Here is a 23,151-nt window from a genome sequence, read left to right as displayed (position 1 = left end):
CAATCATCACCAGGCATGGAAAGTCATAAAACTCACAGTCGCTGAAAATTAAATCAAGGCAGAATATTTTTTTTTATTCTTATTTCTCCTGAAGGTATTCTCCATTTAGTAAAAAAATAAAGATTTACATGAATAATTTAGTGATTGAGAAAATAAGCTTGGTGCATTTATCTTCTACACTATAACTTAAAATAGAATTCTAATAACCTTTGCCCTGACAAATGTGACTCTCCCCATACGTCTGCTGTAAGACCATTCTATAAAAGGGACAACATTCTGTTCTTCAGCTGCCAAACTTTTCATAGCACTAAATAAAGTGACCAAAATCATTAAGGGATAAGATTCAGTTTCTAAAGTAACTTTATACATTAAAGTATTTTAAATGTTATAATTCTATCCTATTTGAATACATATATTTTATTTTTTCCAAGTTTTTATGTTAATACCTTTTAAAATATTGCATTAAAGCAGACAACTTCAGATTATAATGCACATAAAAAATAGATTCAGGCTCTTGAAGCTTTTACTTCAGAATAATTTAAGTTATAAATATTCTTAAAGTTTTTTAAAGGACATAATATCATGTCATAATCCATTTCATTCAGGGCATGTTTTTCCCTAAAGCTGGCTAAATTTGGGCTATATGTAAAAAATCCATAGTGTCACAATCTTCATGTGCTTTTTTAAGTGAGAAATACACTCCAGGTTTCTTTTATTAAAAATACAATATAGATGAAACCACTTTGGATTGGGTCATGTAATGTGTTTACAAGAATTTCTAATAACATACAGAATTTGTGATACATTCATGGTAATCTACACTGAATGCACAATAAGAGTGGAAATGTAGGGTAGACACTAGCAGTCTTCTAGATCTATGGGACATCAGAGTCAGACTTCTTCCTCTTGGAATAAAGGCCCAAAGTCAAAATATAAGGCACAGTAGAGACCTAAAGTCATTTCCTGACTCCCAATCCAGTGTTCCACTATTTGTTTACTATCTATTGTACTTTGGAGAAGATAGTCTATTTTTATTGGTTCCTGAAATTATGATCAAACTTTCTTCCTACTTGTTTCACTGTTCTGCTCTTTATGATGAAATATAAGCTCTCATTAATAGATGATTGAATACACTGATGTGTATATTTTTACTATGTGCTAGAATACATCTACAATCTCTCAAATAATTTTTTTCTTTACCCATAGAGTTTGTTAGAGAAGAGAATTTGAATATAAGGGAAGTCTGTAGTCATTCAAAGGTACAAAATAAAATAGGATAGCCAAAGTAAGATAAAAATTTTACTTCCATCAAGTAACATGTTTATCAACAAGGTCCTTAATAATTAAGACTTACTGTGCTGAGGGCACCTGGGTGGCTCAGTTGGTTAAGTGTCTGCATTAGGCTTAGGTCATGATCCCAAGGTCCCTCTCTCTCTGCCCACCCCACCCCTTAGCTCCCTGCTCCCTACTCATGCTTACTCACTCTCAAATAAAATTCTTAAAAAAAAAAAAAAAAAAAAAAAAGACTTGCTGAGCTAAACATATTAATTTAGGAGGCCCAAAATATCTAGAAATCAACCACTATTCTGTAGCTTGGTTTAACTTGGGTCTTTTAAATATCTATCCAACCCTGAGAGTGCATTTATTCAACGAGTACCTTTACTGTATGCCCAGGCCACTGTTGGATTTTGGATGGTCTTTGTCTTCAAGGAGTACTAAGCAGTAGCTTAAAATCACAAGACTTCGTTAAGACAGACATTTCAAGATACCTCACAAGCGTACAGAAGCAAGAAGTCCACTGCTAAAACTACTGTCAGCAAGAAAAAGCTATTTTATGTGTTTAATTAAATAAAACCTCAACAAGATCATTTATAGCTAGATGTAGTGTAAGAACTTGGAATTTGAAATCTCAAGCATTGCTCTCAGCTCTACAACTTTAATAGCCTCAGAACCTGCATAGCTTCTACATCTATAAAACTCAGGTAACACCTACTTCACAAGCTGCTATCTTCCAAGTGAGAGTTTTTTTCCTCTGATGCATTAAACCTCAGTGTAAACTCTGTCAAAAACTGTCAGTCCACACCAACAAGACTGGCTGAAAAGTCAAACACATGACCAAGAAATCCCTCCTGCAGATGATGTATATATTAAGTCCAACCCTGATGTAATGTACTGGTGTTAGGTTTAATCTCTGACAGTCTTCCTTTTTTCTTAACCCCATTTGTCAGTTCTTTGAAATCCACTCCTTTTTCTTTCCAATGGCTTCTTCATATCCACTGAATATATCAGGATATGAACAAGCATTAGGAAAAAAATAATTTTCCTAATGCTTAATAATTGTGTTTAATAATAGGACAAGCTTCTCTATTAAGTCATAATTATGGTAAAACTTCCCTGAACCTAAACTTCATAAAACAAAGTTTTCCTCATCACAGCTTTTTCCATACTGCACAAAAATTAGCTGGGTACCTGCAAGTTTTCTATAAGTCCTAGACAACAGTAACTGGTCTTGTTTTTCCCTCATATCCCTAAAGTTCACCTCAGTTCCTATCACAGAGTAATTAGGGAATTATAAATCAAGCGAAATTTAAAGGCTTGGATAAGTTTATCTGTACTACATTAATTCAATAAGAAATTACTTTCACAATTATATCCAATCTATAATCTAAAAAAATATAAACAGGTATTTCTGAATCTAATCAAAGACACAGTAAAAGCTTCTGCCATCTGCTTTATAGATGAAATTATTTAATGTCATGTATAAGTAGATGTACACACTTGTCCAAAATGTAAAGATTTCCTATTTTGAAGAAAATGCAAAATCAAGTATAATCTTCAATTTTTTTTGCAGTGGAAATCTATACTATGTCTATCTTTATTCTTAAAATACAGCATCAAAAATAAAATCACAAATTACTAAACAAAAGAACTTCCAAGATAACCAATTACTTTTTCCTGAATAAATACCTCATAGTTTACTACATTGAATGTGGCAATGGGTTTCACTTGAAACACATACAAAACATTAAAATTTATAGTAAGGAACATGAAATCTTAAATGATGATGACATATATATGCCCTTGTAAATAGCATACATCTCCAAAGCAAGTGCTCACAGGGAACATTCTCTAATCATAACTGCTTGGATTAGGTTTATTTTTATAGGCCGTTGCTAACACAATAGCATGCTTTAAAAGGTTCTGTCAAATAGAACCAACTTAAAAAAAAACCCAACTGTATTAAATCCTTTTTTTAATCCTTTTGATAGATGCCAAATCAAGATATCTTTAGGGATATCTTTTTAAATTACAGCAATGATGGCAATTTTAGTCAGATAAGGAATAAAATCTTAAAATTTTACTATACCTAAAAATAAGCAAGTCATTTATTATAGAAGAAAATGAATTCAAATGCTATTCATATGGAGATTAACAGTATTTATATAATCCATTTACCTTTCAGAAAGATACTTTAAAATTTATTTCCTTGATTTTAGGTTATAAATATAAATCAGCATGTCCTTCATTTTCTATTAACTATAATTGTATATTTAGTTTTTGATTTCAGGCTCAAGCAAATATACAATAGTACCATTTATGGACATATGGAACAGTGGACTGGCTTAGGGTATAGAGGTCAGAAATTCACTGTTAAACATATTAAGTTTAAGGTTTCTGTGAGGTACCCAAGGAGAGGTTTCAGGAAGGCATTTGAGTATGTGAATATGTAGGAATGATTGAATGAGAACGTAACAGCACAGTAATTTGGAGTTAAGGACCTATGTGTCAGACAGCCTGGGTTGGAATCCTAGCTCAGTTACTTAGTGGCCATTGGCCTTAATAAGTCACCTAAGTCTCTGACTCAGCTTCCTTATATCTATAGGAGATGGTGATGTGAAGGTTAAATAAATGACTTTCAACCTAAGTAAACAGCTTGATGTGAAAGATTAAATAAGTGACCATCCATTTTTTAAAAACTCCCTTAATTGTGCTCATTAAGTGCTCTGACCACTATTAGTCTCATCAGTGACAGCAGCAGCTGTAACAGATAATATTTAGTCTTTGTAAGGAAAGGGAGCCTAAAGAGAGAAGATCCCAAGTCCATGCTTTGGTGAACCCCAATATTATAAATCAGGAAAAAAACATAGGGAACTACATGTTCCCTGCCTAGGAGGTTAAAAAAAAAATACCCCAGGAAGGTGTCATGGGAGCCACAAGAGTCTGTTGGGAGACCCCAATCCTACCTCATTCAGCCCATCAGCATAGTGTAGCAGTGATGGTTCACCACTCCTAGTGGCTCACTTCATCTAGGCCCAGTTAATCCCCAAAGAAGAAGACAATATTTTTGAGAGCACAACTTTTAGGAACTTGTTGTTTATTTCAACAAATAAAAGTAAATGTATTTCTTTAAATAGAGAATGTCTTCATTCAATCCAGGAGACCATGCTATGTAAGAGACAGCAATCCTTCCTAAATAGACTATATTCATTAAATACCATACATTTGTCAATTACACACCTCTCTCTCTCTCTCTCTCTATATATATATATATATATATACACACACACACACACATAAACGTATACGTATACATATACATATACATATACATATATATATGCATAAATAAAAGTACCAGGATGCCTGGGTGGCTTAGAGGTTGAGCATCTGCCTTTGGCTCAGGGTGTGATTCTGGGATCCTGGAGTGAGTCCCACATTGGGCTCCCTATGGGAAGCCTACTTCTCCCTCTACTTATGTCTCTGCCTCTCTCTCTCTCTCTCATAAATAAATAAATAAACAAACAAATAAACAAACAAATCTTTTTTTAAAAAAATACTGTCAAAATACATTTACCTGGTCAGTGTACAGAGTCTCTCGCAACATGAAAAGAATAAAGCATGCTATTATTTCAAGTAGAATTTCTCCCTAAGTCAGATTCCAAAAATAAGCCACCACTCTAACCTCATCTATTTATTACTTTGGGAAGCACAAGGACTACAATGTAGCATAAGCTTTCACCAAAGGAAAACTTCACCCTGGTAGGGAGTTAGTATTTGGTGAGATCAAACAAATTTGTTAAACAGAAAGCATACACATTTAGTCTGTGTATGAAATGTATATATGCATAGCAGGGGCAGGGTAGGCTTAGACTAACATTTGAAAGCTTTTCTCAACTAAATACTAAGTTTTATTTTCAGGAACAGGTTAGTGAATAATTTTACTGTTAATACTAAATGGTGATAACAAGAAGGTTACAGATTCTGGTTTTGGGTATGAGTAACTGTTGGAAGTTTTGTTCTGTTCCATGGGTGCTTGGCCCAGGGCAGCTATCTCATGGGGAAAAGCAGGGAGGAGACGTTTTTACTAGTCTGCAGTTGAAAACTGTACAGATTCATTGCTGTGAAGAAGATGCACTCAAGCTAACACTCTCCCTAGGGGCAGAAATCCCATGTATCCCCATATTGATACACAGTAAAGTTGCTACCCAGCTTTCTTTCAAGGAAGAAGTGTAACCTTTTTTTTTTTTTTTTTTTTTTAATGATAGTCACACACAGAGAGAGAGAGAGAGAGGCAGAGACACAGGCAGAGGGAGAAGCAGGCTCCATGCACCGGGAGCCCGATGTGGGATTCGATCCCGGGTCTCCAGGATCACGCCCTGGGCCAAAGGCAGGCGCTAAACCGCTGCGCCACCCAGGGATCCCGAAGTGTAACCTTCTGATTATGAAAATAATAGATTACTGTAAAATGATTCAGATAGCATAGGAATGAGTTAGCACACATTTGCAGCAATCCCACCCCCCTCAGATGTGTCAAAAGTTTGGTATAACATTCTTTTGGACACTCTCAATGTTATTGTATTTCCCTCAATTTTAGGGTTCGTATCTTAAATTTTCACATCCCTGGGATCTTATGCATCTTAAAATTGATATACAGTTACAACAGTGGTTGTTTTACTAATATATAATGCCACACAGCTGTTGCAAAGAATAAGGCAGCTCTGTAGGTAGTGACACAGTAGGAGTGCCAGACAATTTAGTTGAAAAAAGAAAGCTGTAGAAGTGTATGTATGCTATACTATTATTTATATCTTTATTTTTTTAAAGATGTATATTTATATGCTGATACATAAATTTTTCATTTCTAGAAGGAATCATAAAGAATAGGTAAAGACTGCCTCTAAGGAAGAAAGCAGAAGGGTAGGAAGGGATCATTTTCATTGTATACCTCTTTCATCTAAGTTTATACTTTACTTAAATTAATTGAGTCATTAAAAAGCAAAGCAATACTACATATTACTATATGGATTCATGAGCATGAGGTCAAAATATAGTCGCGTACAGACAGGATACATACCAAATTCATTACAGAGTCTGCCCCTAAAAGGGAGGGAGGGAAGGAGAGGAATGGCCTGATAAAGGAAAAATCATATTTAACTATGAAGTTTTAGTTCTCATAAAATTATTTTCAGCAAATATGATAATATGTTAACATCTGTTGGGACACCTGGGTGGCTCAGTGGTTGAGCGTCTGCTTTCAGCTCGGGATGTGATCCCAGAGTCCTGGGATCAAGTTCCACATTGGGCTCCCTAGAAGCCTGCTTCTCCTCTGCCTGTGTCTCTGCCTCTTTCTGTGCCTCTCATGAATAAATAAAAGCCTTTTAAAAATTATGTATATGAATGTGATATTTATTCACTGTACTTCTTTTAATTTTTGTTCAAAGTACAAAAATTGAAATAAAAATACATGGATACTACCATAGAGTCATCAGAACTTCTAAAATTAAAAAGACAACACCACCAAACACAGGATAATGAGGAACTGGCACGCTAATACAATGTTAGAACAACTGTAAAATGGTACAACCACTTAGGAAAATGGTCTGGCAGTTTCTTATAAAACTATATAAATATGTACCTCATGAACCAGCAAACTACTCACAGTTATTAATCCAAGAGAAATGAATATATGTTCACAGAAAGACTTGTACAAGAATATTTATAGGAGCTTTATTCACAATAGCCAAAAACTGGAAAGAGCCCAGATGTCCATCAGTAAACGACTAGATAAACTAGTACATCCATACAATAAAATACCATTTAGTAATAAAAAAAGGAGCAAACTACTAATACATGCAATAGCATGTTTATGGTGCTCTAAAACATATGCTGATGGGGATCCCTGGATGGCTCAGCAGTTAAGCATCTGCCTTTGGCCCAGGGCAGTCCTGGAGTCCTAGGATCAAGTTCCACATCAGGCTCCCTGCATGGAGCTTGCATCTCTTTCTGCCTATGTCTCTGCCTCTCTCTGTGTCTCTCATGAATAAATAAAATCTTTTTTTAAAAATAAATAAATAATAAAACATATGCTGATGATAGAAACCTTACACAGAAGAGTGAATATTCTAGAAGTCTATTTATATGAGGACCTAGAATAAGCAAAATAAATCTATGGTGGCAAAAAATCAGAACAATGGTTGTCAGGGAAAGAAGGTTGTTGGAAGGGGGGGAAGTATTTAGGGGGAAGTGTACTAATTAATCTCTGCAATTTACTTTGAAATGCATTAAGAAAAAGGTGGATTGATGGATAAATGAATCAATAGATGATAAAAACAAGTATAGTTAAATATTAATGGTAGGATCTAGGTGTTCACCATAAAATTCTTTCAAATTATCGATATGCTTGAAGTTTTCATAATCAAATGTTAAAAATTAGCTAAAAATTACTTCTATTATTTAAAACACATTATATTTAACATATACTGGCCTACCTTATTCTTATTAATAAAGAGGATTTTATGGACATACTAAATTTCTGGGACCATTATATAAGAGATCATACTTAAGTAAATACTGAATGTACATCTTGACTTACAAACATGAGACCATATTGCATATAAGACTGGCTTCCAGGAACGGCCTCCTCTATGCCCTAGTCTAACCCAGTTCATTTTACTCCCACAGAGAGGCACCATTCTGCCACACTATAAGGAGAATGAGTGGACATCTCAAAGAGTATGCAAACCACTGGCCAAGTGCACACAGTCTCTTTCCTATGCAGACCCTTTGTCCCCTATCCCCATGCCATCCTACCACCCATATTAGCTGGCCTGGCCAGCCCACAGATGGAGACAAATCTGTTCTCTAAAAAAAAAAAAAAAAAAAAAAAAAAAAAACAAATCTGTTCTCTAGTACAAACGCCCTGCCATTTGTTCTAGTGCTGTTAGGTGTTCACTGGATCAGCCAACCTAGAGGGATCATTACAGCCAAGCTGAAGTTTAAGTTGGGAAGACAGTCTGGGCAGCAAAAGGCATCAGGGTTCAGTATAGCTTACTGGGTTACTGCAATGGGATTATGAGCAAAGCTCCAGCCAGAATTAAAGCTTTTCCTCACCTATTTGACTAACTCTACTATAGTACCTTGTGTCTCTGTGTGTATGTGGGTATCCACCATTCAGGGCATGAAAAGAAGGAATGGCAGCATTGTTGGAGGGAATGTCTCAGTCACAACACCCATTAACATCATCCTAACATCAGAAATCTTAAATAAACACCACTTCTCATCTTTTTTTTCCCAATGAATCATATACTGGGTACATCTTTCCAAGTCAAAACATACACTTTCTAGTCATACTGACTTTAAGTAAGATTTTTTGAGCACCTTGGCCCCATGACTATTAAAGCATCTATACAGTAAGACCATGAACCTTAGGCTCTGTTAGCTTCCTTCACCAGAACACCTAGATGTTGGGGCCCCCGATCCAGGTAATAGGTCACATGAGAAGTTTTAGTATTTGTCACTATGTGACATTCCATATTTCCAGAATATGCACATTGTTACAACAGACCCAAAAGTGACCCTGTCCTTCAGTGTTTGTTATACAGGTTGTCAGAAAACAGAGCTTTGTCAGATTTTGGTCTTCCTAGTGAATTAAAGGATTAGAGGTTTTTGCATTATATAAATATTCTCCAGATGTCTGTTTATAATATAGAATAATATATAAGAAAATGATGATGAAGGAAGAATTTTGGAATTGGTAAATTATTGAATTGCTATTTTTTAAAAGATTTTAAGTAATCTCTACACCCAGTATGTGGCTTGAACTCACAACCCCAAGATCAAGTCACATGTTCCACCAACTGAGTCAGCCAGGCACCCCTTTAAATTGCTCTTTTTATCATTCTTACCTCATTTGAAGGAATTGTGGCAAAGGGTTTGATGATAGCAGCTAATGGAATCTGAGCTTGCTTGGCCATATCTGAAGTGCACGGGAAACAGTATGTTGTACAACGAATGTATCGAGGACTAGCATTGCCTGAAATGTTCAAAGGAACACACTTAAAATTTGCTGAGAAAAAAATATCTGCCCTATAATATTTAAATATTTATAATTCTAGATAACACATTGCCTTATTTGTATAACTTTCTTCATGATTTCTAAAAAGACTAGTATTATGCAATTCTATAATCTATGTTTATATTTATTGAATGTCTACTAAATGTTAGGCATTGTCCTAACCGCTTCCTTGTAGAGCTTATGTTCTTACAGAAGATACAGACAATAACTATCAAACCCAAAGAATGGGTAAATCTCATAGGTCATTAGAAGATGATAAATGCTATGAAAAAAACTGTATCTTGTTAGGGGGTATCTTAATGGGAGACAGACTGCAACTTTAAACAGTTATAGAGTAGGCCTTTTTGAAAAGGTAACATTTGAGCAGACTCCCAGGAAGGAAGGCATATTCACCTAGGCAGGTGCCTGGGGTCAGGGCACATCTGGCCTGGTAGAGGAGTAACAGGAGGTTGTGTGGCTGGAATGGAGCATACACTGGGCACAGCAGCTGGTGAGGAGTTCAGAGAAGTAACAAAGGTTGTGCAGTAACCAGAGGAGAAATGGTGATGGCAGGGACCAGCCTGATTGCAATAGAGTTAATGACATACGACCATATTCTGTACATATTTTGGAAATACACTGATTGTTGATGGGAGCGAGTATGAAGTGTGAAGATGGGAGGTGGGAAAGAAAGAGATCAAGAATGACTCCAAAGTTTTTGGCCTGAGGAACCAGAAGCATGAAGTTGCCACCAACTGATAAGAAAAAAACTGCAGGAAGGGAAGGGATGTGTTAATGGGTATGTGGGCAGAGATCAGGAATCTGGCTTTGGAGATGTCCACTTTGGGAACTCTAGCAAGCAATCTAACAGTAAAGTTAAGTAAACAACTCGATATGTGAGTCTGGTACTGATGAAGATACACATTTGGGAGTTTTCTATAAAGAACAAACCAAGGGGATCCCTGGGTGGCTCAGCAGTTTAGCACCTGCCTTCAGCCCAGGGCGCAATCCTGGAATCCGGGATCGAGTCCCACATCAGGCTCCTGCATGGAGCCTGCTTCTCCCTCTGCCTGTGTCTCTGCCTCTCTCTCTCTCTGTCTATCATGAATAAATAAATAAAATCTTAAAAAAAAAAAGAACAAACCAAAACCATGAAACTACTTTAAAACCTCTAAGGGAATAATTGCGGCTAGAGGATGACCAAGAACTAAGTCCTCAGTCCTCTAACATAAAGATGTCAGAGGAAAAGGAGAAATCAATTAAAAGACTGAAAAGGATAAAAACAAGGAGCATCTGGTGTCCCAGAGGTGAAGAAAGTACATTAAGGAAAAGCATGATCATCTGTGCCAGGCAGTAATGCTAGATCAGTAAGACCATTGGATTTACTTGCCATTTGCAATGACAAGGATGGAGCTAGAGAATATTATGCTAAGCATAATAAGTCAATCAGTCAGAAAAACACAAATGCCATATGATTTAAGTCAAGTGTGAAATTTAACAAAACAAATGAGCAAAGGGGAAAAAAGAGAGGCAAACCGAGAAACAGACTTTTAACTACAAAGAACAAACTAATGGTTACCAGAAGGGAGATGGGTGAGAGGGTGGGTTAAATAGGTGATGGGGATTAAGGAGGGCATGTGCTATAAAGAATACTTGGTGTTGTATGGAAATGCTGAATCCACTTACACGAGGTACCTAGAATAGGCAAATTCACAGAAACAGAAAGCAGAATAGAGGATACAGGAACTGCAGGGAGAGGAGGAATAGGGAGTTATTGTTTAATGGCTACAGAGTTTCAGTGCAGGAGGATAAAAAAGTTCAGGAAACAAAAACTAACGATTTCATCAGCCTGTGTTTTAACTTGCCATGAACAATGGAATAATTACATATTCCTGGAAAGAGCAAACCTGCACAAGAACAGATATATTAAACTGGCAGCACATATTGGATAGCTAGTAGAAACAGAGCTCAGCCTTTCATTATCCGAATTCAAAATTGGAAAAACAGGGCAGCCTGGGTGGCTCAGCGGTTTGGCACCACCTTCAGCCCAGGGCATGATCCTGGAGACCCGGAATCGAGTCCCACGTTAGGCTCCCTGCATGGAGCCTGCTTCTCCCTCTGCCTGTGTCTCTGCCTCTCGCTCTCTCTGTGTCTCTCATGAATAAATAAATAAAATCTTAAAAAAAAAAATTGGAAAAACAGAACCTACATCTTAAAGGACCTGCTGAAAAAAAAAATATCATTGGGGCTAGAACCAGGTGTGTGATTTCTCATGTTCAATCCCCTACTGCTCTACTCATGCTACCTTGGCCAGGTTTCTAATGTAGTAAATAAATTAAATCAAAGTAGGACATGTACTAATTTAAGCCTATAAATTAAAATAATTTTCTTAAACTAGTATATTGAACTATATTTCATCAGACACTCTCTAGACTTCTACAAGCAAAAAAGAGAATTCAGTTGGTTTTTTTTTTTTTTTTTATTTATTTATGATAGTCACACAGAGAGAGGGAGAGAGAGGCAAAGACACAGGCAGAGGGAGAAGCAGGCTCCATGCAGGGAGCCTGACACGGGATTCGATCCCGGGTCTCCAGGATCGCGCCCCGGGCCAAAGGCAGGCGCTAAACCGCTGCACCACCCAGGGATCCCGAGAATTCAGTTGGTAATACATCTCTGTACTTGAATAATCGATGGTAAGTTGGTCCCTATTATCACCTATAAGGAGGTCCCCAGTCAATGTAGCCTTATGAAGGGTACACCAGTATATTTCCTTTTAAAAAATGGTGAAAATTTTAAAACCGCAATGAAAAATATTAGTGAAAATAAATACCTTGATCTTGTATCACACAATCTGTAGTGACCAGGGGAGGGACCTGGCCTCTGGTATTGGTGGCATAAATTTGTCCTCCTCTTGTGGCTCTGTCATTCTCGATCACCTGAATCTGATAGAAGATATCAAGAACAAGTTAAAGTAAGACCCTTCCAAACATTCCCCCTCTCCATTTCATTATACACACACACACACACACACACACACACACACAAATAGGCATTTTCTAAATCCTTTCCATTCATTTCGGATTAAATGCTCACTGAGAGCCTACCATATCTTCAGTTCCACTTTTGAAACTTTCACAATTTTAGAGCAGCAGGTGCTAAATTCTGTTCTGTGATACTCTGAGCTCTGACCCTTCAAAGAACTTCATCTCTTTCAATTTGCTTATTGGCACCATAGATAAGTATAAAAAAAAATTCTGGTAGAAAATGAAATTGAAAATAGCTTTTAAAGAAAATACCTTTTGTAGTTAAAGGAAAATATGCAAAGCTAAAAATCATTAAATCCAGAAAAAATGATTTACAGTATCACCTAAAACACTTTAACTTTTCTCTTTAAATTTGTCTTTTCAGTTTGCCTTTCAAGTTCTTCCACCTCACCCCTGCTCCATGGAACAGTAAAAAAACAAATATAGTGTTTCCACTTGGAAGTTGCCTATTGCATAGAAATCAGAAGAAAAAGTCCCTAAGTTTTGTCATCTAATTTGGAAACACTTTGTTATGTCTCTACTTAAATATTTATTGATGAATAACATAGAGTTAAAAATTTGTCTTTCTGGGGTTCCCTTGGTGGCTCAGCGGTTTAGCACCTGCCTTTGGCCCAGGGCAGGATCCTGGAGTCCCAGGATTGAGTCCCATGTCAGGATCCCAGCATGGAGCCTGCTTCTCCCTCTGCCTGTGTCTCTGCCTCTCTCTCTCTCTCTGTCTATCATGAATAAATAAATAAAATCCTTAAAAAAATTTGTCTTTATTGTATATGTCTAGGGATTAAAATAATAAGCAAAATTTAGTAGTATGAAGTTAACAAAACACAAAGGCATCCTAATAATTATCTTCCTCCTCTTCTTCTTGCCCTCACTTCTTTTGTCGTGGAATAAGAGATACAAGAGACATGGAATAAGAGACAAGGGGGCTAAAAAGAGAGAGAGAGAGAGAAATGAGACAAGTGCCCAGAATGCACTACATACCTTTGGAAGATACACAGTTTTTTAGATTCCAAAAGAAACTATTAACATGAAAATTATCTTCCCCCAAACTCTGAAATGTTACCTTCTCCATTTTGCCCTCCCATCGCATCCAATGCAGCAGGCCTATCTGGCACTGATACTGGTTTTATGGTGTATCAGAGATAGATTTAACCTCCCTTCAAATCTATACATTTATGTTTTTTTAATTTCATAAGATTTGAATTCTTATTAAAGATATAGCATACACACCAAACATAACTACTATAAGATACAGATGAGACCAAAAGCTACCATGGACAGAGACAAGAAGCAAACAAAAATCAAAATACTATTATATCCTATATTTCAACCTTAAGGTTAATCTGATTTCTTCAAAATTGGAGAACTTTTTATATAATCAACATTTAAGGTAATCATTTCAGCCAATGAAGTGTCAAATATGAAACCAAATTAAAAGCCACAATAATCTACATATTGAATATAGTTTCCAATCTTAAAGTAGACTACATTTCTAAAAAAAACTTATTTTTAATTAGTTGTTCACAACTTACAAAAAGCACAGCCTCCAAAGAAACAATGTCATATGTGGTAATTGTATTTCTAAACTAATTCACATCTTGGCTGGAATACTATCAGGGGATTAAGAAATATTAAAACACTTCTAGTAATTTAAAAATATATAGGTTTTTAAAATTTACCTTAAATGCATGTTCTTGAAAAAACAGGCTTGGAAATTTAACAATACACAGAAATTTCAATAGAGATTTTGACTATGATTCAGTACTTATAGGATTTCGATTTGATGATGACAGTGACCCTTGATAATACCAAAGCTACCTCAAAACACATAGATTTCTTTTTCCTTCACAGGATCTGCCACTAGTGTTACTTTTTACTTATCTGCTATGAACAGAATATAATGCGATCATAAAATAAAATCAGGAAAGAAAAAAAAAGAGTGTTTCTCTTGAGAGAACAAAAAGAGTAAGGGAAAAAAAAGGTAAGGAGATATGTGTACACCTAAGGCAGGTTGCTTAAAGAATTATCTGAGCTTGCTTAGGGTAGTGACAGAGAGGGGGATAGGAAGAGCTCCACTTTTGAATGGTCCTCCTACAGATACAGAAAGGCAGTGAGGAAGAGTTTCAACGGTGACACCAGTTTTTTCACTCTCACAATGGAGATAATACCATCACCCTAAAGGTTTTGGAGTGATCACTTAGCTCAGAACTGGCATGTAATAGGAGTTCAGTAAACATGATTTTACATCTTTCTTCCCAGAAGGAAGAAATTATTTAGTCAGTTAAAGCATGTTGATAATAGGAATATAAATAGGCTCCATCTGGCATTGCTATTTAATTACTTTTATGATAAAAATAACACTAGACTGATCTGTATGTATGCATTTTAAGAGTCTTAGATGAATCACAGCAACACTGCTTATTGCTGTTGTTGTTAACCCTCATTCATTCATTCAACAAATACATGAATGTATACTACATACCAGGCTATATTCTAGCTGTTGGAAACACAGTATGAACAAAACCAAATTACTGACCTCTTGGAGCTGACATTATAGTATGGAAGACAGGCAACAAAAGTGTATAAATATGATACATCTATGTCAAATAATAGTAAGTACTGTGGACATGGAGTGATATGTACAAGGGTACCAGGAAGACTGGGGATGAATGAGGATAGGAAGGAAACGAGGATATGAGCCATGCCTTGCATATATCTAAACAGAGGAAAAATCAAGTTCGAAGGTCTTGAAACAAAGAGTACACGTAGCATGTTTAAGGAATAATAGGGAGCCTGGTGTGGCTGAAGTAAAAGGAGAAGAGGAATAAGAGACTGAATCAGAGGATTGTATGTGACTGATGTAAGGCATGGAGTGGAAAAGAATGTAGGCTCTTACAGGTCATTATAAGAACTTTGGTTTTTAACTAGAGGAGTGTTGGAGGGTTTTGTTCTGAGTCATAGCATAGCATGATCTGACTTAAAATCTGAATGGATCATCCTGGCTGCTGTGTGAAGGCTGGAAGATCAGGGAGACAGTTAGGAGGCTCTCACAATAATCAAGGTGGATGAATGGTAGTGGCTTGAACCAGGATGAGGACCACGACCAATAAAATTAACTATAGGACAATGTGCAAGAAAGCAATCATTAAGGGTTTGGGGCCTGAGGAACTCCAGGGTTTGGGGCCTGAGGAACCAAAGAACAGGGTTGGAATCTAGATTTCAGGGAAATGTCTTACCTAGGAATATCTGCATCTTCATTTAAAGCCATGAGAATGGATGGGATCACCTATAGCACTGCCTCTTAGTGTGCCTACGAATCATCTGGAAAGCTTGTTAAAACATAGATTCCAAGGCTCCACCCCTAAAGACTCTGACTCAGTAGGTCTGAGGGGAAGCCTGCAAATATGAATTTCTAGTGAGTTCCCAGCTGATGCTGATTGTGCCATCCTGAGAGCAGCACACTTTGTGAAGTGTTGATCTACAGAGGAAATGTCAACAGAGAAAGGGACAGGTCCAAAGACCATCTTTGGGACACTTCTGACACCAGAAAGTCAGAGAGATGGTGAAACCAACAAAGGAAATAAGAGATAAGCAGAGATGTAAATGAGTGGTGGTATTCCAGAAACAAAATGAAAAAGTGTTTCAAGAAGTGAGCAGATATGCCAAATTGCTACTGATATGTTGAGGTAGATGAGATCTGAGAACTGACCACTAGATTTGGTAATGGGAGATCACTGGCAACCTCGACAAGCATAGTGTTGGTGGGGTTGTGGTAATGAGATCTAAACCGGGATAGGTTCAGGAGGGGAATGGAGGAGATGAACTGAAGACAGTGAGTATAAGTAACTCTTCTGGATATTTTATTGCTATAAAAGAGCCAATAAATGAGGGGAAACTGGATAGAGAATTTGAAAAGGGCCAAGGGAAATCTCTTTTATTAATGAGAAAAGGTATTACAGGATGTTTATAATCTGCTGAAAATGACCTAGACATTGAAAAATTGAAGTTTATCTTCAAATGAGTATAGATGATGCAGGGGAGAGATGTGATGGCTAATTAAGATATGTCAACCTGGCTAGGCTGTGGTACCCAGTTTTTGGTCAAATACCAGTCTAGATGTTGCTGGGAAAGTATATTTTTAAAATATGTTTAACATTTAATCAGTAGACTCTGAGTAAAGTAGACTCTCCATAATGTGAGTGGAACTCATCCAATTATTTGAAGTCCTTAAGAAAAAAAGACTGAGGAATCCCAAAGTAGAGGGAATTCTCTGTCTAGAGGCCTTCATACTTGAGCTGCAAAATCAACTTTTTCTGGCTTACCCTGCAGATTTCAAATCTGCCACTCCCCAGAGCTGAGTGACTGAATTCCTTAAGATAACGCTCGATGATTGATTGATTGATTGATTGATTGATAAAGATATATACACATATATCCTGTTGGTTCTGGGTTTTTTTGAAGAATTCAAATACTCTAATACAGGGGACATTTGCTGAAGGGTTATCCTCGAGAGGCATAAGGGAATCTAGGAGGTGATAGCCCTGGTTAGGAGTATGAAGAAGCTAACCCAAGGTAATAAGAAAAGAGAGATGAAAGGGCACATATGCAGGGAGTTGTGGCAGTGCAGAATGCAGAGGTTCTCTTTGGATTGTTTCTATTCTCTTGGTGAAGTAGGAAGCACAGTTACCATGAAAGAGTCAGAAAGGGGAAGGCAGTGTTAGGAGTTTGGAAAGTGAAGAAATGATAGTCCCTAAGAAAATGAGAGAGACAGTGGAGTTGGGTGATGGCCTTCAGACCTGCTACACATTAGAATCAGTAGGGAAGCTTTGAAAAATCCCAATGTCCAGTTCATATCCCAGTCTAATTAAATAAAATTGGCAGGTGGGAACAAGGCATCAGTATTTCTATAGCTCCACCACTGGTTCTTTTGTGCACACAGGTTTTAGGACCACAGAACTATAAGTTCACCTTAGTTTAATAGTCATGAATCAAAAGTGAGATCAGTAAGCATGGTGTGATTTTTCTCAAGTCACAGGTGGCCTCCGGGGTGCAGGCAGAGAGTAGGTGGAGAGTTGGTTTAACAACAAATGGGATTTTCCTAGGTGAATTCAGTGAAGAAAGTGAGGCAAAGGAGTTGAGAGTAAAGGATGTAAGGGATAGATTTTTTATCATAGATCAAATAATCTAAGCTGCATAAGAGAAGTGAGAAGATGAAGGCAATGCAAGAGAAAAAGTGGTAAGTTATAAGTCCTGGTGAGTGAATCATTATTGGAGTTTGAGTCCTAAAGGAATGAGCTAAAAAGATAAAAGGCAGTGATTGGAAAACGAGATGTTTTCAATTGAGATTTTGAAGTGTCCTGTAATTGGTAATGACAGGATCTATGATAAGACGATGGATAACAGGTAGCGTGGATGAACCATTGGGAGCAAAGAAGATCAAGAATTGAAAGGCCTGAGAAATAAAAGTTTCTAAAGATGGATAGTAAAATTTCCAATAATTGTGACAAAAGCAGTACTGGAGAGACTAACAATGAACCTGGAGCTAGAAACATCAGAGAATGAAGTGGAATGACCTAGAGGATCTGTAGATGTTATACAGAAGCAAAACAACAAGAAGTTAAAATGATGAATTCAGTGTAAATATGTGATATTCCTTTAACTAGAATAATGAAATAATATTAAGGCATTAAAGCCATGGCTGATAATATAATTATCAATAAAGGCACTAAGAGTTACAAAAACTTAATTTCTAACATGTTACATAGGGCTTGACACTTTATTATACATTTTCAAGTTCATATTCAAATAAATATAGAATAAGTGGATAAATCACAAAAATAGACAAAATCCTCTACCCACTCTGCGCCTTTTTCAAGGACTTCACAGCTCCTCCCATCAAGAGCCAGTCTTTTTACTCCTTGACTCTCAGAAGACATTGTAACTTGCTTTGGCTGAGACAATGTCACAGAAGTGGCAATGTTTTAGTTCCAAGCCATGGCTCAAGAGGCCTTGCAGATTCCTAGTTTCCCTCTTAGATGTCTGCCACAGTCAAGTGAACAAATCCAGGCTAGCCCGCTCAGTCACATGGCCCAATGATTCCCAGCTAAAAGACGGGTACCAAATATCAGACACATGAATGACACCATCTGTAGTGGGCTTAGTGCTACCCCCCACCAAAAATATATCCATGTTCTAATCTTACACAGTAAGATTATTGATGAAGTCTTTTTTTAAAAAAGATTTTATTTATATATTCATGAGAGACACACAGAGAGAGGCAGAAACATAGGCATAAAAAGAAGCAGGCTCCCTACAGGGCGCCCGATGTGGGACTTGATCCCAAGACCCTAGGATCACGACCTGAGCCAAAGGCAGACACTCAACCACTGAGCTACCCAGGTGCCCTGATTAAATTAAGTCTTGAAAGGCATTCATCCGATTATCTGGATGGGATCTCAATGGAATCAAGTGTAACCTCTCATAATAGAGAGGCAGAAGGAGTTTTGAGATGGATGCCCAGAGGAAAAGACACAGAAGAGAAAGAGGCAATGTGATGGCACAGGCATAGTCATTCAGCCACAAGCCAAGGGGTACCTGAAGCCATCAGAAGCTAGAGGAGACAAGGAATGGATTCCCCTATAAAGCCTTTCAAGGGAGCATACCCGTACAACACATTGATTTCAGACTTCTGGCCTCCAAAAACATAAAAGAATAAATTATTGTTTTAAGTCACCCAGGTTGTGATTATTTGGCACAGCAACCACAGAGAATTAACATACCATCCTAGACCATTCATGCTCCAGCCAAACCTCCAGCTTACCCCAGATGTACAAGTAAACCCAAACCAAATCCACTGAGCCTGGCCCAGAGTAGGAGAACTGCCCAGAGGACCCACTGACTCATGAGGATTAATAAGTAGTGGCTGTAAATTACTAAATTAGGTGGTGGTTTGTTATACAGCAAAAGTTAGCTAATACAGTAAGTAGCTCTTTGAGCTATGTCTAACTTTTTCTACTCATGTTTATAGAACCACTTCCAAGACCTAGGTTAACTGTATCAATTCCATTATTATTCTAAAAGGACTATGTATCTCTGCTCATGGCTACAGATTTGCAGTTTGTCCTGAAGCAGGAGTATATATATCCCTGCCAGACTAACCCAGGCCTTTGCTATGATTTGGTTTGGTTGAGGACATGTGAGTGGTTGTGACATGTACAACATCTGGGTGAAAACTTTAAGAGCTATTGTACCTTCTGGCCAGTTCTCTTTTCTCCCTTTCTCTTGATAAAAACATGTCCCAAATACAGAATGCCTCTGCACACTGGCTTTTGGAATGATAAGGGCACACAGAACCACACCTAACGTCAAACTTCAGCTACTACAGCCTACATGTAATCTAGGTGATAAATAAATCTTCATGGTTGAAAGCAAATTGGGGACTGTGTGTTATGCAGAATAACCTAATAAAAGCTGACTGATACAGTTACTAAAGAATAATCTTCCAAAGAAAATCACTTTATTAGAGAAGAATTAAGTTAGAGCTCTATTTTATATAAAATAATTTTTTAATAGGCAAAATATAAAATACTTTGTGCTTTCCTTTCTGTGGGTATCTGACCCTTATTGAGAAGTATCCTTTACTTATCTAAACTAGCATGTTTATACACTCAGGTTATTACTTACTCATTAAACAATCAATAAATACTGCTAATATATGCCAATATAAACATCAATAGCACTGCCAAGTTTATGTGACACCAAAAAACATCTACATAGGCTTTCTGTCATGGAGACCCTTAATATGCCATAACCTAGCCTTCCAACCCCACACATGGAAAGAAGGAAGCTTCTGTGTGATGGGTATTGTGCTTTAACAATAAAGGACAGGAAAAATGCTAATAAACTGAAGAGTTTCTGAGACAGTGAATGAAGAATGGTCCTTTGTGATGGAGATGATCGGAGTGAGAGAGAACACTTACTGGGCTGGGGATGGAGTCAGGATCCAGCTTCTTCTGGAGTTGTGGTGGACCAGCCATCTGTGCAGGACCTCCAGGGAAGCCTCCTGGGTAGGCGAGCTGCCCGCCTGCCATCTGCAGACCATAGTTGGCTGCTTGGAAAAAAATTTTAAAAAGAAATGAGTAGAACATGAAGTCCAGATATAAGACTCACTAACAATATTATGCTATTCAATCAAGTAGGCTGCATTTTTTCATCTTATTATATAAGGCAGAGAGTTAAGGTGAGTATCTATGATTCCCTTTTCTCTGTACTTGCCACACTATTTTAAAAGTAGCTTTCCTTAAGAGTTAGTAATAGATGCCTAGTAACATAGAACAAAGCTGATTTCCTAGATAACCCTAGGCCTTTCTGCTGAGCCTGCTTGCCTTACCCTGCTGCGGCGAATATCCAGGGCCCAGGGTCTGTCCTGGAAGAGGCGGGGGCTGGTACTGAGGCCCAGGAAGCCCATCCTGCCTGTGTGTAGATGGAGGCAAGGGCGAGGCACCAGGGCCATTTAGTGCGGTAGGTGGTGGTGGGAGAACCTGAGATCCAGGCTGCATAATGGATGGCTGTGGAGGTCGTGAAGGACCCTGGAATGAAGGTGCTGATGGAGGGCCAGGGGGCCCCTGGACAGGGGGAGCCATGCCTGAACCTGTGCAAGAAAGAAGACCAGACCACTAAACATTGCACTTCTCTTTTTTTTTTTTAATTTTATTTTTATTTTTATTTTTATTTTATTTATGATAGTCACACACAGAGATAGAGAGAGGCAGAGACACAGGCAGAGGGAGAAGCAGGCTCCATGCACCGGAGCCTGATGTGGGACTCGATCCCGGGTCTTCAGGATCGCGTCCTGGGCCAAAGGCAGGCGCCAAACCACTGCACCACCCAGGGATCCCAAACATTGCACTTATCAATACTAAATTCTACGAAGTACACCCAGGGACACTACTTTTCCTGATATAAAATAAGAAGTCATCCTTACAAATCAATTTTTCTTCTTTTGCCTCAAGATAAATCTTCATTCAGAAAGTTATACAATTGCTATTCGGGGCATTTTATAAAATGGGAGAATTTTTAATGGGTAAAAGCAATATTTATAATTTTTGTAAGGAAATTAATAGGATAGGGGCAGCCCCGGTGGCGCAGCGGTTTAGCGCCACCTCAGCCCAGGGTATGATCCTAGAGACTGGGGATCGAGTCCCACATGGGGCTCCCTGCATGGAGCCTGCTTCTCCCTCTGCCTGTGACTCTGCCTCTCTCTCTCTCTGTGTTTCTCATGAATAAATAAATAAATAAAAATCTTTAAAAATAATAAAGAAATATTTTAAAAAAAGAAAATTAATAGGATAAAGTTTAAGTCAGTTGCATTAACTTTACATGACACATGTCACTAGTTAAGAAATTGCATCTGGTACAAAATCTAGAAAATAATATAGAGGACTATTTTACCATGTAACAAGCATTATTCAGGTAACTTATACATTCAAAAAATTATTTTGTGGCCTGTGCTTAACTTGATCAAATAGTTCTTGGAACTTGATAGAAATAACAAGGGAAAAAAGATGGGCCACTAACATGTTTTTTTTTAAGATTTTAATTATTTATTCATGAGTGACACAGAGAGAGAGAGAGAGAGAGAGAGAGAGAGGCAGAGACACAGGCAGAGGGAGAAGCAGGCTCCATGCAGGGAGCCTGATGTGGGACTCGATCCCCGGTCTCCAGGATCACACCCTGGGCTTCAGACGGCGCTAAACCGCTGAGCCACCCAGGCTGCCCACTAACATGCTTTTTCATCATTTTGGAAATAGTTGTAAACCAGATTATTCTATCTCTGATTATATGATATTTAGTTACTTCATTGGAGACCTACCCATCTTGAAATTAGTAAAAGACAGGAAATAGTCAGAGGGTTCTTTTTTTTTTTTAACAGATACTTCTAAAAAACTACTTAAAGTAACGGAAACATTCTTTATATAGATAAATGGCTAACTATGCTGTTATTACAATGAAGATTCCTATGGTCCTCAGAATATACAGCATTTCCATTGATATGAATCTCAGTACTGTAACTGTTTTCTCTCCTATTATTCTCTTTTCTGCCTCACAACATCTGAGCTTCCATTCTTTTCATGACCTAAATACAGAATCAAAGAACACTGTGAAACAATGAGTACTATATTTTTTATTTTAGGGCCTCATTATAAACAACACAAAGTTAAAACCAGTCTCACATTTCTTAAAATAAGTTCACTGTTGTAATACTTATTTGGGAGGTCAGAATCTTTTGGTTTTTTACTGTTCTAATATTCAGTGTAAGGTATGCTCAAGGTCTTTCAATTATTTTGAAATAAATGGCAGCATAATCAGGAAAAGAAATTAATTATTGTCATAAGGAATACAGATGATTTATATAAAAATATCTAAAAAACTACTTAAAAAAATAAAAATAAAAAACTACTTCAATATGGTATGCCAGAGTTTTGCCTATTTTTTTGAGTTATGTTTACTTTAAAAATGGAGAAAACCTTCTTCATTAAAAATACTCATAAAGGGGTGCCTGGGTGGCTCAGTTGGTTAAGCACCGGTCTTCAGCTCAGGTCTTGATCCCAGGGTGGGATGGAGCCCTGCACCAGGCTCCCTGCTCAGTTGACAGTCTGCTTCTCCCTCTCCTTCTGCCTCTCCATCCTGCTTGTACTCTCACACACTCTCTTTCTCTCTCAAATAAATAAATCTTTAAAAACTACTCATGAAATATGTGGTTAATGAGCACTAATA

At 37.5% G+C, this 23,151-nt stretch overlaps 1 protein-coding gene across 6 annotated transcripts in view; it reads right to left on the bottom strand.

Annotated features, from left to right (window-relative positions):
• SEC24D (SEC24 homolog D, COPII coat complex component) overlaps window positions 1-23,151 on the bottom strand; it is a 104,992-nt gene that overhangs the window by 60,184 nt on the left and 21,657 nt on the right. For 5 of the 6 annotated variants that reach the window (XM_038581766.1, XM_038581764.1, XM_038581767.1 and 2 more), the window contains 4 exons: window positions 20,765-21,025; window positions 20,355-20,485; window positions 12,165-12,276; window positions 9,186-9,313 (listed from right to left, as the gene is read on the bottom strand). In XM_038581766.1, coding sequence (XP_038437694.1) covers window positions 9,186-9,313; window positions 12,165-12,276; window positions 20,355-20,485; window positions 20,765-21,025 — 632 coding nt within the window. The remainder of the gene's footprint in view (window positions 1-9,185; window positions 9,314-12,164; window positions 12,277-20,354; window positions 20,486-20,764; window positions 21,026-23,151) is intronic. The other variant, XM_038581769.1, reaches the window with a different exon arrangement.

The sequence above is a fragment of the Canis lupus genome, chromosome 32 (genome assembly GCF_011100685.1).
Source record: "Canis lupus familiaris isolate Mischka breed German Shepherd chromosome 32, alternate assembly UU_Cfam_GSD_1.0, whole genome shotgun sequence".
In the NCBI taxonomy this organism is placed as follows: domain Eukaryota; kingdom Metazoa; phylum Chordata; class Mammalia; order Carnivora; family Canidae; genus Canis; species Canis lupus.
Note: the sequence above shows the minus strand (reverse complement) of the source record. Positions and strands in the feature narration are given on the sequence as shown.